The 16,314-nt window shown below is 32.5% G+C and overlaps 1 protein-coding gene across 7 annotated transcripts; it reads left to right on the forward strand.

Moving 5' to 3' along the window:
- Positions 1-3,677: 3,677 nt before the first annotated feature.
- LOC126927648 (uncharacterized) lies at positions 3,678-6,343 on the forward strand. Of its 7 annotated transcripts, XR_007715730.1 has the most exons (6): positions 3,678-4,008; positions 4,830-4,909; positions 4,982-5,081; positions 5,169-5,240; positions 5,301-5,390; positions 5,491-6,343. XR_007715730.1 is itself a non-coding variant. In XM_050743686.1 (5 exons), the coding sequence occupies exons 1-5, from the start codon at positions 4,005-4,007 to the stop codon at positions 5,595-5,597; spliced, it is 399 nt and encodes a 132-aa protein (XP_050599643.1). In that variant the 5' UTR covers positions 3,678-4,004; the 3' UTR covers positions 5,598-6,343. The 7 variants fall into 7 exon arrangements, 2 of the variants coding, with proteins under 2 accessions (XP_050599643.1, XP_050599644.1); XR_007715728.1 differs by having other exon boundaries at positions 3,678-4,150; positions 5,301-6,343; XR_007715727.1 differs by having other exon boundaries at positions 5,301-6,343.
- The last annotated feature ends 9,971 nt before the right edge of the window (positions 6,344-16,314 follow it).

Raw genomic sequence — 16,314 nt, forward strand, 5'->3', positions numbered from 1 at the left:
ATATACTGTTACGTTATAACGTATAACGTTATATTGCATTACTATATGACGCATAACGTTACAACGTATAATGACATATTGCATTACTATGTGACGTATAACGATATATACTATTACGTTATAACATATAACGTTGTACTGCATCACTATATGACGTATAACGCTATATACTATTATGTTATAAGGTATAACGTTATATTGCATCACTATATCACGTATAACGTTATATTGCATCACTATATGACGCATAACGTCATATACAATTACATTATAACGTATAACGTTATAGTGTATTGCGCCATAACGTATGACTACATATTGCATCACTATATGACGAATAACGTCATATACTGTTACGTTATAATGTATAACGTTATATTGCATTACTATAGGACGCATAACGTTATGGAGCGTGACGTTACAACGTATAACGACATATTTGATTACTATGTGACGTATAATGTTACATACTATTTCGTTATAATGCATAACGTTATATTGCATCACTATCTGACGTATAACTTTATATTGCATCACTATATCACTTATAACGTTATATTACATCACTATATGACGAATAACGTCATATACTGTTACGTTATAACGTATAACGTTATATTGCATTACTATGTGACGCATAACGTTACAACGTATAATGACATATTGCATTACTATGTGACGTATAACGATATATACTATTGCGTTATAACCTATAACGTTATACTGCATCACTATATGACGTATTGTTACGTTTCGCTATCCAAATTTTGAAATTTTAAACAATGTAGTAGTCGCTGCCACCAGAAACAGTCTAAGGACTGTTTCAATTAGATATTTCTTGTTAGATTATGTAGCGTTGACCGGAGTTTAGGCCACTGGTCAACAATCTCCACAACTAATGGCAGTTACTCTCTTTTCACAATTACTCTGATTGTTCTAACTGAACCACTAACAATTAATCGCTAACGCTAACGCTAACAATTAATCTGACTCTTCTTTATTTTTCGCTAAATTCTCCCGAACGCTAACAATTACTCTCTTCTATTCCTTTATTCAACTGACCCGCTAACAATTACTCTCTTTCATTCTAACTGGTAACGATTACTCCCTTTTCTTCTAACTGGTAACGATTACTCCCTTTTATTCTAACTGGTAACGATTACTCCCTTTTATGCTAACTGGTAACGATTACTCCCTTTTATTCTAACTGGTAACGATTACTCCCTTTTATTCTAACTGGTAACGATTACTCCGATTTGAATTGTGTCGCTACGCTTTTTATAATGACATCCCCAATGGGATGACAGTCACGTGACAGTTCGTTCCGGTGGGAATCGCAATGCTGCAGGTTTTTAGAGTTTCCATGAGAGAACATGGAGTTTGATGATTACAGGTTATGTTGAGTCATGGACACAAAAGCGTCCGCACCTGTGCGAACTGTGTGAGTGTGTTTTTAGTATTCTGTCTCGTTTCGCATGTTGTTTGTTTCCTTAATCTTGTGAATTTGTTTTAGCGCAAGAGGAAGAAGATATGTGAATGGTACGAGATGACGTGATCGACGTGCGTGTGTGAATATGTGCGAGGGATGATGCTGAAGGGGCGGTTTTCCACCCAAGTAGGCACAGTGGCACCTTCGTTGGCGTCGTGTCCTGATTATCTTTTGACAATTTGGTTTTATTTGACAATATGAGATATATTTTGCTCCTTGTAGATTTATATGTCCATATTTGCTATATATTAAATCGTGTATATTTTATATTACTTTCTTGTTATTAGGTTATTAGTTGTGTAACTCCAGTTTCTGATCCATGGAAAGTGGTGAAACGTCTTCACGAAATACAATTTCATTCGTTTTCCTCCCTTGCATTGGCACGCTGTGAGTGGTGTCGACTTCCAGATGAGGTTTGTGCATCTTGATTATTATGCATTTAAAGATAGATACTTTGTCAGAGGTTCCCATGCGGATTGTCTCGGTGTGTATCTTGTTATGATTTCTTTTATTTAGTTCATCCTGCTTCTTTCGTGTTTTATTCACTGCATATGATATTTCAGTGCAAGAAGAAGAAGAATTGTAAAGAATCCGTAAGTGGCCCTAGAAGACGCAGTCATCGTGTGAGGTGTTGTCAGCAGGAACGAAGAGTCGAAGTCGTGTGACATTTGTATTGTTTCCGGTTATATACAACGCTATTTCACATATCTATGTATATATATATATTATTATATTATTATATATTATTATACTAAATCTTCAGTTGGTTTAGTTGAATGTTCAGTAATGTAATTTTTACAAGGTGGTTTTGTATATTAGATGAGTAGTTGTTCGATATAATAATATGTGTATATATATATATACATTTTACAATGTAATTTTCCATTATGTAAAATGTATATATGCATATGTATATGTGCGCGTATTGTTATTCTCATTGTTTCTCGGATCGTTAATTGGTTGAATATTCCATAATGTGGATTTCGTATATAATTCTCTAGGTTCGTAGAAATGTAAATCTATATATTTATTTCTTTGCGTTTTAATGGTTTAATAACGTATACATACATATATATATATATATATATATATATATATATTATGAATTTTTTCCAAAGATACGCGTGCGCATGTGTATATCTATATATGTGTGTCTCGCAGAGTAATCTTGTATACAATTTTCACTTTTATTAGAATGCTGATGTAGTGCAGTATATTTTATTTCTTTTATATTTTATTAGATTACCAATTATTCAGATTCACGAAGTAGGTCACACACACAGATATGCATACACGTGTGTGTATATACATGTGTTTTCGCAGAGAAATCTCATACATTTGAATCGCGGCTTGTTTTATTTATTGGTTCATTTAATTATTTCATTTTATTTGTATTTTATATGTCATTGCTGATTGGTTGTAGTGTTTCTTCTTATTGATTCATTTATTTCATTTTGATTATCTGTCGCATAATTCTTTCTATTTTGATTGGATAGTTATTAGTTAATTTATTATTATTGGTCCTGTTTAATTATTCATAAGTTATTGGTTCGTGGCGTCACGTGCGGAACGCGGGACGTGACACCCCCGCTCTTGGCGTTCAAATTTCCGAAGGAAATTTGACTGATCGTAGCAGATGTAGTTGCGATTGGTTGTTGGTCCATCCTAACGGGCAACAGCGCGAACTACAATTCCTTACATCAAAAGATTTCTTTGGGGTTATTGTGTCGTGTTAAGATTGACATTTATGCATTGCAGACAAAATATCGCGGGTTGGAGTTTTGTTATTTGTATTTCACACAATCTACAACGCGCTCTTTGAATTTGTGTGCATAAAAACGTGTTGGAGGGTCTTCGTATGGGTCGCGATAGCCTAAGTCTAGATTATCGTACCCGTCTTTTTATTATTTTTTTATTAGAAATATAATTTATTTGTAAGGTATTAAAGTTACTACATACATGCGTTGATTGGTGGTGGATGTCCCTAATATGTGGTGACTTTTGCCAATATCGAATTAATTATCTATCTGTTAATTATTTTTAACTTTATTTTAGTAGGTGACGTGTAATTCAAATAAAATTAATATTATTTATGTATATGTGTTTCATTGCGCGTGCGTAAGGACTATTCCCTATTCGTGACAATCTAAGATGGCCGTTCATGAATGTCTATGGCCGTTCATGAATGTCTCTAGTATATGGTGAATTTTATTCATGCGGTTTTGTTATTTATTTGTTAATTATTTGTGACTTTATTTTAGCAGTTGACGTATAATTGAGGTGGGAATAATATTATTCTGTATTTATTTTAGTGTGTATAATTATTGCATGTAATTCATTGCGCATGCGTGAGAACTGCTTCACGCTCGCGATGGATTTCCAAAATGGATGTTTGTGTACGTCTTAAATAAGAGTGTGGTGTTTTGTAAATTTGTTTGATATTGTAATAATTGTTTTGTTACTTAGTTTCAACTCCGTTCTAGTGAAGTGTCAACGGTGTTTTGTGTTCGTCGTAATGTGTATGTTTAATTTAACATTGTTTTGTATTTGTTGTAATATGTGTATATATACTGTGTGTTATTTTAATGTAATAGCGTGTGGATTATATCGTTGTCGAAAATATTAATTACTAATAGAATCGTTTCACTGTTTAATTATAAGGTAGTTTATATTTATGTAGCTTTTGTTTAATTGGTTTAATCTAATGCGTGCATAGTGTCACCAGTCACCCCTGTGTAGTATAACCTTATTTCTTTATACGTAATTTAATATAGTAATGCTGTAATAGCTTAACACAATATGATAATTCCTAATTTTAATCATGTTTGATTATTAATGCTCGGCTAATCTATCTTAATTAATTTCTAGCCTATTTCTATTTTATTAGCTATTTCTATATCTTCCCTATTAATCTGTTGTTACTTAGTAATTATGTGATTTATTATTAGTGATTTATTATTATTTCATATTTGTATAGTATAATTTTTTGAGCTAATCTATGTATTATTGGTTAAAACTTGTTTATTGAATTATTACCATTTGTAGTTTCTCAAATCCTATTCCTTCGATGCTGCGTTACCGTGTGTAAGGCATCATCCGGTTTTCATTATATTCAAAATACTTACTACAGATACCTTTATTCATCCTATATTTGTGAGTATAAACATATCATTTAGTTAATTAATTCAATATGCACGTAGTGCATTGTGTGAGCGACCGCTATTGTGCATTACAAATCTGTTTCTATATGTGAGGTATAATAATAATCCTGTAATGTAAGTCGAGACTAATTCATGTATTATAGATTAGAACTTGCACACTATATTATTAATGTTCATAGTTACTTCGTCTTTATTCTCCAAGTCTACACGCTACGTCGCTCACGCAAGACACCTACCCGACGTAATTGGCAATCTTGTTGTAAGTTTTAATAGTATTATTTCTTTTCATATATGTCAAGGCAATTGAGGCCAGTTCTTGCATTCGTTTCAGCTGGCAGTCGTATTCTATGTTCTACGGATTGGATCCATAATTTATCTCTGCGGAATTCCTGCATGTACACTTCCTTCTACAATGATTAGTTGTGGACTAGGTACTTTTTACTTTCACTGCCTTTAATTATGTTATTGAATTAACACGTTTTATAGAACGCAAATAGTAATCTTTCTTTTGTTTTTAGGTTTCCACTATCTGCACTATTCGACAAGCAGTGTCGCACTTACTTTGGTTTAACCACGATATTGTTATAATCGTTTAGTACTATTATGTTTTGTATTAAGGTAATTGAGGTTAATTCTTCCATTTGTTTCAGATGGCTGTCATACGTTATGTTTTACGAATATGGGCTTATGGCATGTCTTTGCATATACACTTCCTTTTACAATAGTTAATTGTTCACAAGGTACTTTTCACTTTCACCGTTTTAATCACTTTATTGAATTAATACATTTTATATTTGAGTAATGTTTAGAAAGTACATAGTAATTTCCTTTTCTTTTTAGGTTTCCATTATCCGCATTATTCGACGAGCAGCACTACACTACATACTACTGTACTGTGTTACCTTCTGAAAACGTTTCGTTTATTGTTTATTTCGGTTATGCGCTAATTTTAACTTATTTAAGTGCACTGTTCGCGGAATCCCTTTCACTTCAATCATGACGTTTTGGTTTTCTAAAATTTCCAACACTTTATGCGGTCCCGAATATTGGTCGGAAAATTTTCCTCTTCTGGGTTCCTTTAATAGATATACTAGATCTCCTATTTTGAAATTTTGCGGGTTGATTCGTCTGTCATAGTATTCTTTTGACTTTAATTTGGATTTTATCAGATTTTCTCTTGCCATTTGTTGAACGGTGACGATTTTATCGAACAGGTCTCTGAGATACTCTGCATATGTTGGTTCCATATTCTCCTCGGTTATCATCTCGCCAGTAGGTTCTCTGGCTAAGTGCCCAAAGACTAGTTCGTGTGGGGAGAATTTTATTCCTTCGTGTAAATCTCGAATCGTTAGTATATATCCATTTTCCTTGCGAACTAATAACCTTTGTTGCATTGGGTTCAAGACTACCATGTATCTAATTACTACTTTCTTCCTTTTTTTCATTTTGGTTTTTATTTTGCGCCAAGACGCAAGTTTACTATCACCGAACCAATTATCAAGTTGTTCGCCAATAGCATTCAAAATACGAAGTCTTGTAAATGCCATAGCTATATTAAACCATAAATATTTTGGATATAGTATAGTATGATACCATCTATAGTTTCCAAGAGGAATCATTAGATCAGCATTTTTGCTGGCTACATCAGACACTAGGTATAGTAACCAATGAAGTATTTTTACTCCAATTGTAATCCAATGGCTAGCGTATTTACTCAAGGTTTCATATGCGCCTTCGACTGGTGATTCTCTATTTTCTTCTTTTCGATTTCCTTGAGCCCGTTTAACTTGTGTTTTTCCAGCCTGAATATGTTTGGAATTCTTTTCCTCGGTCACCCCTTTTCCTTCTTTATTTATTTTATTCACAACCTGTTGAGTTTTCTCTACTTTTTTAGAATGAATAGGTTCACTGGAAGTGCTTATTATATGTAATTTATTAATTACTTGTATGGGACGTTTAGGAATATTTTCAGTAGATTTAGAATTATTCTTTGAATTTTTATTACAAACCCTTTTGCTTATAGATTCTGTTTTGGGTTTAGGGATGGCTATACTTTTATTCTCTATAGTCTGAGTTTTCTTAGAATTTAATGGCTTGACTTTGAGTTCGATAAAGTTACTTTCTGATGGTTTTATAGAAGTTTTTGAGGGTGATACGCTCGCTATCTCTTTTCGTATTATATTTGAAACGTTCACAAAATTCGTGGAACCTTGCTTTTGTATTCTTGCCGAGTCAACCGTGATATTAGGCAGGGGATAAACGTCGCCTTTTGTTTCGTCGTTCAATTTCCTAGTTTCTGCCTCTTCTGAAAGTTCTTTGATATTAGTGTTGTTTATTTTGGCTGGGGATTCGGGAGATTTTTCACTCATGATTTCGTCTGTGGTGCCGTGCGTCCTCTTGCTACTTAAAGTAACATCGTCTTTTATCGCAGCAACGGAACAGTGTTTGTATTGGAAGGTTGGTTGTTTCAAATAATCAGCATCCCTCCTTTGACTTGGATTTCTTTTGAGATGTTTATCTACGCATTTTTCTTTCCAGGTTATTGCTCTTGCTCTTTTCCTAATATCTTTCTCTATTCCCGGGTCGCTTAGACGATTCCACGACGGCGATACAAATCTCCAATCCTGGTGGTGGTTTCTGATGTTGTTACTATCGTATAGGGGACGAGTGTTGTTTCCATTATAATTATTCGGAGGTGTCGGATGATTCTGCGTCGGCGGCACGAATCTTCGAGCTCGTTCGCATGCCCTTAAAAATTGAAATACCGGTGGTCGATGGCCGTCGAACACTGGCACTGACTTGATCGTGTCTTTTAGTTTAATTGGTTGAAAATTATCATTAATGGGTCTTATTCCTCGCGGAATTAACGGCGTCGATGTGGGAATTTCGGTATCTCTCGATTCCCTACTTGCACGCAGGACTTCTTCCACTCTGCTTAGACTTGCATTAATGTCGGTTAGTACGCGAAAATTCTCGTCCCACGCTTTCAATTTTTCCGACAACAACGTAATCGTGTCCTCGTTTAGTGAGTCTCGTGCGACCGCCATGTTTTTTTTCCTTTCTTTTTGTATATGTTTATGTGTATGTTTCAGTTAATAAATTGAAAAAACTTTAAACCTATGAGCGTATATTATTGTTTATACCAACTGTAATCCTCCGTGGAGCGTATCCCACCGCTGCCACCAAAATTTTTATCTATATATATATATATTGTTACGTTTCGCTATCCAAATTTTGAAATTTTAAACAATGTAGTAGTCGCTGCCACCAGAAACAGTCTAAGGACTGTTTCAATTAGATATTTCTTGTTAGATTATGTAGCGTTGACCGGAGTTTAGGCCACTGGTCAACAATCTCCACGTTTCGGCTAACCTGCTATGCGCAGGAATACTAGCACGGGAGAGGATTGTTTGGAATAAACAATTATATTATAAATAATTATTACTGGCGGAATTAATGACGAATTATACTAATCATTGATATTATTTATTATTTCAATTATTAATTATTAATAATAATTAAAGTTGACTCACCTGACGTTGGCCTCCGCTGATGAACGGGCAGGCCGCTGGGGTGATTCCGGTTTTACAAAGATCGACACTTCTATAATTTTTCGTTTTAATCTTTATTTAATATGAACAGTGTAAACAACAGTGTGTCCGGACGTGTTCAACAATTCGAAATTCTAACACAAAAACTTGAGCCAACTATTGTTTTAATTCTAACTGACTAATAACAATTATTTTATAATTCGAACTGACTAATAACATTTATATCTCGTAATTCTTAAACTCGAACTGGAACGAACAATTATTCTCTAATCCTAACTTAAATTCTAATTAAATCAACTGAACGAACTGATATCAGACTCACTCAAATTCAATTGAACGACTAACAATTACTCTCCTTATTTTCGCTAAATTCTCCTGAACCAACTAATCACAATTGCTCTATCCTCTTTCTTTATCCTAACTGAATTACTCTTCTTAATTTCGTTAAATTCTCCCGAACGCTAACAATTTCTCTGACTATATTCTAACTGAACCAACTAATGGCAGTTACTCTCTTTTCACAATTACTCTGATTGTTCTAACTGAACCACTAACAATTAATCGCTAACGCTAACGCTAACAATTAATCTGACTCTTCTTTATTTTTCGCTAAATTCTCCCGAACGCTAACAATTACTCTCTTCTATTCCTTTATTCAACTGACCCGCTAACAATTACTCTCTTTTATTCTACTGGTAACGATTACTCCCTTTTGTTCTAACTGGTAACGATTACTCCCTTTTATTCTAACTGGTACCGATTACTCCCTTTTATTCTAACTGGTAACGATTACTCCCTTTTATTCTAACTGGTAACGATTACTCCCTTTTATTCTAACTGGTAACGATTACTACGATTTGAATTGTGTCGCTACGCTTTTTATAATGACATCCCAAGGGATGACAGTCACGTGACAGTTCGTTCCGGTGGGAATCGCAATGCTGCAGGTTTTAGAGTTTCCATGAGAGAACTGGAGATTGATGATTACAGGTTATGTTGAGTCATGGACACAAAAGCGTCCGCACCTGTGCGAACTGTGTGAGTGTGTTTTTAGTATTCTGTCTCGTTTCGCATGTTGTTTGTTTCCTTAAACTTGTGAATTTGTTTTAGCGCAAGAGGAAGAAGATATGTGAATGGTACGAGATGACGTGATCGACGTGCGTGTGTGAATATGTGCGAGGGATGATGCTGAAGGGCGGTTTCCACCCAAGTAGGCACAGTGGTACCTTCGTTGGCGTCGTGTCCTGATGATCTTTTGACAATTTGTTTTATTTGACAATATGAGATATATTTTGCTCCTTGTAGATTTATAGTCCATATTTGCAATATATTAAATCGTGTATATTTTATATTACTTTCTGTTATTAGGTTATTAGTTGTGTAACTCCAGTTTCTGATCTATGGAAAGTGGTGAAACGTCTTCACGAAATACAATTTCATTCGTTTTCCTCCCTTGCATTGGCACGCTGTGAGTGGTGTCGACCTTCCAGATGAGGTTTGTGCATCTTGATTATTATGCATTTAATGATAGATACTTTGTCAGAGTTCCCATGCGATTGTCTCGGTGTGTATCTTGTTATGATTTCTTTTATTTAGTTCATCCTGCTTCTTTCGTGTTTTATTCACTGCATATGATATTTCAGTGCAAGAAGAAGAAGAATGTAAAGAATCCGTAAGTGCCCTAGAAGACGCAGTCATCGTGTGAGGTGTTGTCAGCAGGAACGAAGAGTCGAAGTCGTGTGACATTTGTATTGTTTCGGTTATATACAACGCTATTTCACATATCTATGTATATATATATATATTATATTATTATATATTATTATACTAAATCTTCAGTTGGTTTAGTTGAATGTTCAGTAATGTAATTTTTACAAGGTGGTTTTGTATATTAGATGAGTAGTTGTTCGATATAATAATATGTGTATATATATATATATACATTTTACAATGTAATTTTCATTATGTAAATATATAAATGCATATGTATATGTGCGCGTATTGTTATTCTCATTGTTTCTCGGATCGTTAATTGGTTGAATATTCCATAATGTGGATTTCGTATATAATTCTCTAGGTTCGTAGAATGTAATCTAAATATTTATTTCTTTGCGTTTTAATGGTTTAATAACGTATACATACATATATAATATATATATATATATAAATATATATATTATGAATTTTTCCCAAAGATACGCGTACGCATGTGTATATCTATATATGTGAGTGTCGCAGAGTAATCTTGTATACAATTTTCACTTTTATTAGAATGCTGATGTAGTATAGTATATTTTATTTCTTTTACATTTTATTAGATTACCAATTATTCAGATTCACGAAGTAGGTCACACACACAGATATGCATACACGTGTGTGTATATACATGTGTTTTCGCAGAGAAATCTCATGCATTCGAATCGCGGCTTGTTTTATTTATTGGCTCATTTAATTATTTCATTTTATTTGTATTTTATATGTCATTGCTGATTGGTTGTAGCGTTTCTTCTTCTTGATTCATTTATTTCATTTTGATTGTCTGTCGCATAATTCTTTCTATTTTGATTGGTTACTTATTAGTTACTTTATTATTATTGGTCCTGTTTAATTATTCACAAGTTATTGGTTCGTGGCGTCACGTGCGGAACGCGGGACGTGACAGTATAACGCTATATACTATTACGTTATAACCTAACGATATATTGCATCACTATGTGACGTATAACGTTATATACTATTACGTTATAATTCATAACGTTATATTGCACCACTATATGACGTATAACGTTATATACTGTTACGCTATAACGGATAACGATATATTTCATCACTCTGTGACGTAAAATGTTATATACTATTACGTTATTACGTATAACGTTATACAGCGTCACTATATGACGTATAACGTTAAATACTATTACGTTATAAGGTATAACGATATATTGCCTCACTATATGAAGTAAGACCTTATATACTATTACGTTATAAGGTATAACGATATATTGCATCACGATAAGAAGTATAACCTTATATACTATTACGTTATAAGGCATAACGATATATAGCACCACTATATGACGTATAACGTCATATACTATTACGTTATAACCTATAACGTTGTACTGTATCACTATATGACATATAACGTTATATTGCATCACTATATCACTTATAACGTTATAGTGCATCACTATATGAAATATAACGTTATATACTAGTACGTTATAACGTATAACGTTTTGTTGCATTACTATAGGACGCATAACGTTATGGAGCGTTACGTTACAACGTATAACGACATATTGGATTACTATGTGACGTATAACGTTACATACTATTACGTTATAATGCATAACGTTATATTGCATCACTGTATGACGTATAACGTTATATACTATTACGCTATAAAGGATAACGATAAATTGCATCACTATGTGACGTATAACGTTATATACTATTACGTTATAACGCATAACGATATATTGCATCACTATATCACTTATAACGTTATATTGCACCACTATATGACGAATAACGTCATATACCGTTACGTTATAACCTATAACGTTATATTGCATTACTATAGGACGCATAGCGTTATGGAGCGTTACGTTACAACGTATAACGACATATTGGATTACTATGTGACGTATAACGTTACATACTATTACGTTATAATGCATAACGTTATATTGCATCAATATATGACGTATAACGTTATATACTATTACGCTATAAAGGATAACGATATATTGCATCACTATGTGACGTATAACGTTATATACTATTACGTTATAACGCATAACGATATATTGCATCACTATACCACTTATAACGTTATATTGCACCACTATATGTCGAATAACGTCATATACTATTACGTTATAACCTATAACGTTTTACTGCATCACAATATGACGTATAACGTCATATACTGTTATAACGTATAACATTATGTTTCATTACTATATGACGTATAACGTTATGGAGTATTACGTTACAACGTATAACGATATATTGCATCACTATGTGACGTATAACGTTATATACTATTGCGTTATAAGGTATAACGATATATTGCATCACTAGATGACGTATAGCGTTATATACTATTACGTTATAAGGTATAACGTTATATTGCAGTACTATATGACGTATAACGTTATGGAGTATTACGTTACAACCTATAACGTTATACTGCGTCACTATATGACGTATAACGTTATATACTATTGCGTTATAAGGTATAACGTTATATTGCATCACTATATGACGTATAACGTTATATACTACTACGTAATAACGGATAACAATATATTTCATCACTCTGTGACATATATGGTTATATACTATTACGTTATTACCTATAACGTTATGCTGCATCACTATATGACGTATAACGTCATATACTGATATAACGTATAACGTTATATTGCATTACTATATGACGTATATCGTTATGGAGTATTACGTTACAACCTATAATGTTATACTGCGTCACTATATGACGTATAACGTTATATACTATTACGTTATAAGATATAACGACATATTGCATCACTACATGAAGTATAACCTTATATACTCTTGCGTTATAACCTATAATGTTATACTGCATCACTATGTGACGTATAACGTTATATTGCATCACTATATGACGTATAACGTTATATACTATTACGTTATAACGGATAAAGGTATATTTCATCACTATGTGACGTATAACATTATATACTATTACGTTATTACCTATAACGTTATACTGCATCACTATATGACGTGTAACGTCATTTACTGGTATAACGTATAACGTTAGATTGCATTACTATATGAAGTATAACGTCATATACTATTACGTTATAACCTATAACGATGTACTGCATCACTAGATGACGTATAGCGTTATATACTATTACGTTATAAGGTATAACGTTATATTGCAGTACTATATGACGTATAACGTTATGGAGTATTACGTTAAACCTATAACGTTATACTGTGTCACTATATGACGTACAACGTTATATGCTATTACGTTATAAGGTATAACGATATATTGCATCACTATATGAAGTATAACCTTATATACTATTACGTTATAAGGTATCACGATATATTGCATCACTATATGAAGTATAGCCTTATATACTATTACGTTATAAGGTATAACGACATATTGCACCACTATATGACTTTTAACGTCATATACTATTACGTTATAACCTATAACGTTGTTCTGCGTCACTATATGACCTACAACTTTATATACTATTACGTTATAAGGTATAACGATATATTGCATCACTATATGAAGGATAGCCTTATATACTATTACGTTATAAGGTATAACGATATATTGCATCACTATATGAAGTATAACCTTATATACTATTACGTTATAAGGTATAACGATATATTGCATCACTATATGGAGTATAGCCTTATATACTATTACGTTATAAGGTATAACGACATATTGCATCACTATATGACTTTTAACGTCATGTACTATTACGTTATGACCTATAACGTTGTACTGCGTCACTATATGACGTATAACGTCACATACTATTACGTTATAAGGTATAACGATATATTGCATCACTATATGACGTATAACTTTATATTGCATCTCTGTATGACGTATAACGTTATATACCATTACGTTATAACGTATAGCGTTATATTGTATCACTATATAACGAATAATGTTATGGAGTATTACGTTATAACGTATAGCGACATATTGCATTACTATGTGACGTACAACGCTATATACTATTGCGTTATAACCTATAACGTTATACTGCATCTCTATTTGACGTATAACGATATAAAATATTACGTTATAACGTATAACATTATATTGCATCTCTATATGACGTATAACGTTATATTGCATCAGTACATCACGTATAACGTTATGGAGTATTTCGTTATAACGTATAGCGACATATTGCATTACTATGTGACGTATAACGTTATATACTGTTACGTTATAACGTATAACGATATATTGCATCACTATATGATGTCTAACGTTGTATACTATTACGTTATAACGTATAACGCTACATTGCATAACTATATGACGCATAACATTATATTGCATCACTATATCTCGTATAACGTCATATACTATTACGTTATAACGTATAACGTTATATTGCATCGCTATATGACGTACAACTTTATATTGCATCTCTATATGACGCATAACGTATTATTGCATTACTATATGACGTATAACGTTTATACTATTACGTTATACCTTATAACGTGATATTGCATCACTATATGAAGTATAACCTTATATAATATTACGTTATAACGCATAACGTTATATTGCCTCACTATATCACTTACAACGTTATATTGCATCACTATATCACGTATAACGTTACGGAGTATTACGTTATAACGTATAACGACATAATGCATTACTATGTGACGTACAACGTTATATACTATTACGTTATAACCTATAACGTTATACTGCATCACTATGTGAAGTATAACGTTATAACCTATAACGTTATACTGCATCACTATGTGAAGTATAACGTTATATACTATTACGTTATAACATATAACGATATATTGCACCACATATATGACGTATAACTTTATATCGCCTCACTATATGACTTATAATTATATAGACTATTACGTTATAACCTATAACGTTATATTGCATCTGTATAAGCCGTATAACGTATTATTGCATCACTATATGATGTATAATGTTGTATACTATTACGTTATAACGTATAACGTTATATTGCATCTCTGTATGACGTATAACTTTATATTGCATCACTATATGACGTATAACTTTATATACTATTACTTTATAACGGATAACGATATATTTCATCACTATGTGACGTATAACGTTATATACTATTACGTTATTACCTATAACGTTATACTGCATCACTGTATGACGTATGACGTCATGTACTGTTATAACGTATAACGTTATATTGTATTACTATATGTCGTAAAGCGTTATGGAGTATTACGTTACAACCTATAACGTTATACTGCGTCACTATATGACGTATAACATTATATACTATTACGTTATAAGGTATAACGATATATTGCATCACTATATGAAGTATAACCTTATATACCATTACATTATAAGGTATAACGATATATTGCACCACTATATGACTTATAACGTCATATACTATTACGTTATAACCTTTAACGATGTACTGCATCGCTATATGACGTATAACGTTATATACTATTACGTTACAAGGTATAACGTTATATTGCATCACTATATCATTTATAACGATATATAGCATCCCTATATGACGTATAACGTTATGAACTATTACGTTATAACGTATAGCGTTATAGAGTATTACCTTATATCGTATAACGACTTATACTATTACGTTATAACTTATAACGTTATATTTCATCACTATATGACGTATAACGTTATGGAGTATTACGTTTTAACGTATAACGTTATATTGCATTACTATATGACGTATAACGTTATGGAGTATTACGTTACAACGTATAACGGTATATTGCATTACTATATCACTCATAACTTTATATTGCACCACCATATGACGTATAACGTAATATACTATTACGTTATAACCTATAACGTTGTACTGCATCACTATATGACGTATAACGTTATATACTATTACGTTATAAGGTATAACGATGTATTGCATCACTATATCTCTTATAACGTTATATTTCATCACTATATGACGCATAACGTCATGTACTATTATGTTCTAACGTATAACGTTATATTGCATCGCGACATGACGTATAACTTTATATTGCACCACTATATCACGTATAACGTTATGGAGTATTACGTTATTACGTATAGCGACATATTGCATTACTGTTTGACGTATAACGTTATATACTATTACGTTATAACTTATAACGTTATAGTGCATCTCTATATGACGTATAACGATATATTGCACCTCTATATGACGTATAACGTTATATACTATTACGTTATAACGTATAACGATATATTGCATCACTGTATGATGTCTAACGTTATATAATATTACGTTATAACGTATAACGCTATATTGCATCACTATATGAC

Source organism: Bombus affinis, unplaced genomic scaffold (assembly GCF_024516045.1).
Source record: "Bombus affinis isolate iyBomAffi1 unplaced genomic scaffold, iyBomAffi1.2 ctg00000179.1, whole genome shotgun sequence".
Lineage (NCBI taxonomy): Eukaryota > Metazoa > Arthropoda > Insecta > Hymenoptera > Apidae > Bombus > Bombus affinis.

Excerpts from the sequence above, each read along its gene's own strand:
- LOC126927648 (XM_050743686.1), top strand. Across the intron at positions 5,082-5,300 it reads AATGATTAGTTGTGGACTAG|ATGGCTGTCATACGTTATGT; the intron begins GTACTTTTTACT and ends CATTTGTTTCAG. Across the intron at positions 5,391-5,490 it reads AATAGTTAATTGTTCACAAG|GTTTCCATTATCCGCATTAT; the intron begins GTACTTTTCACT and ends TTTTCTTTTTAG.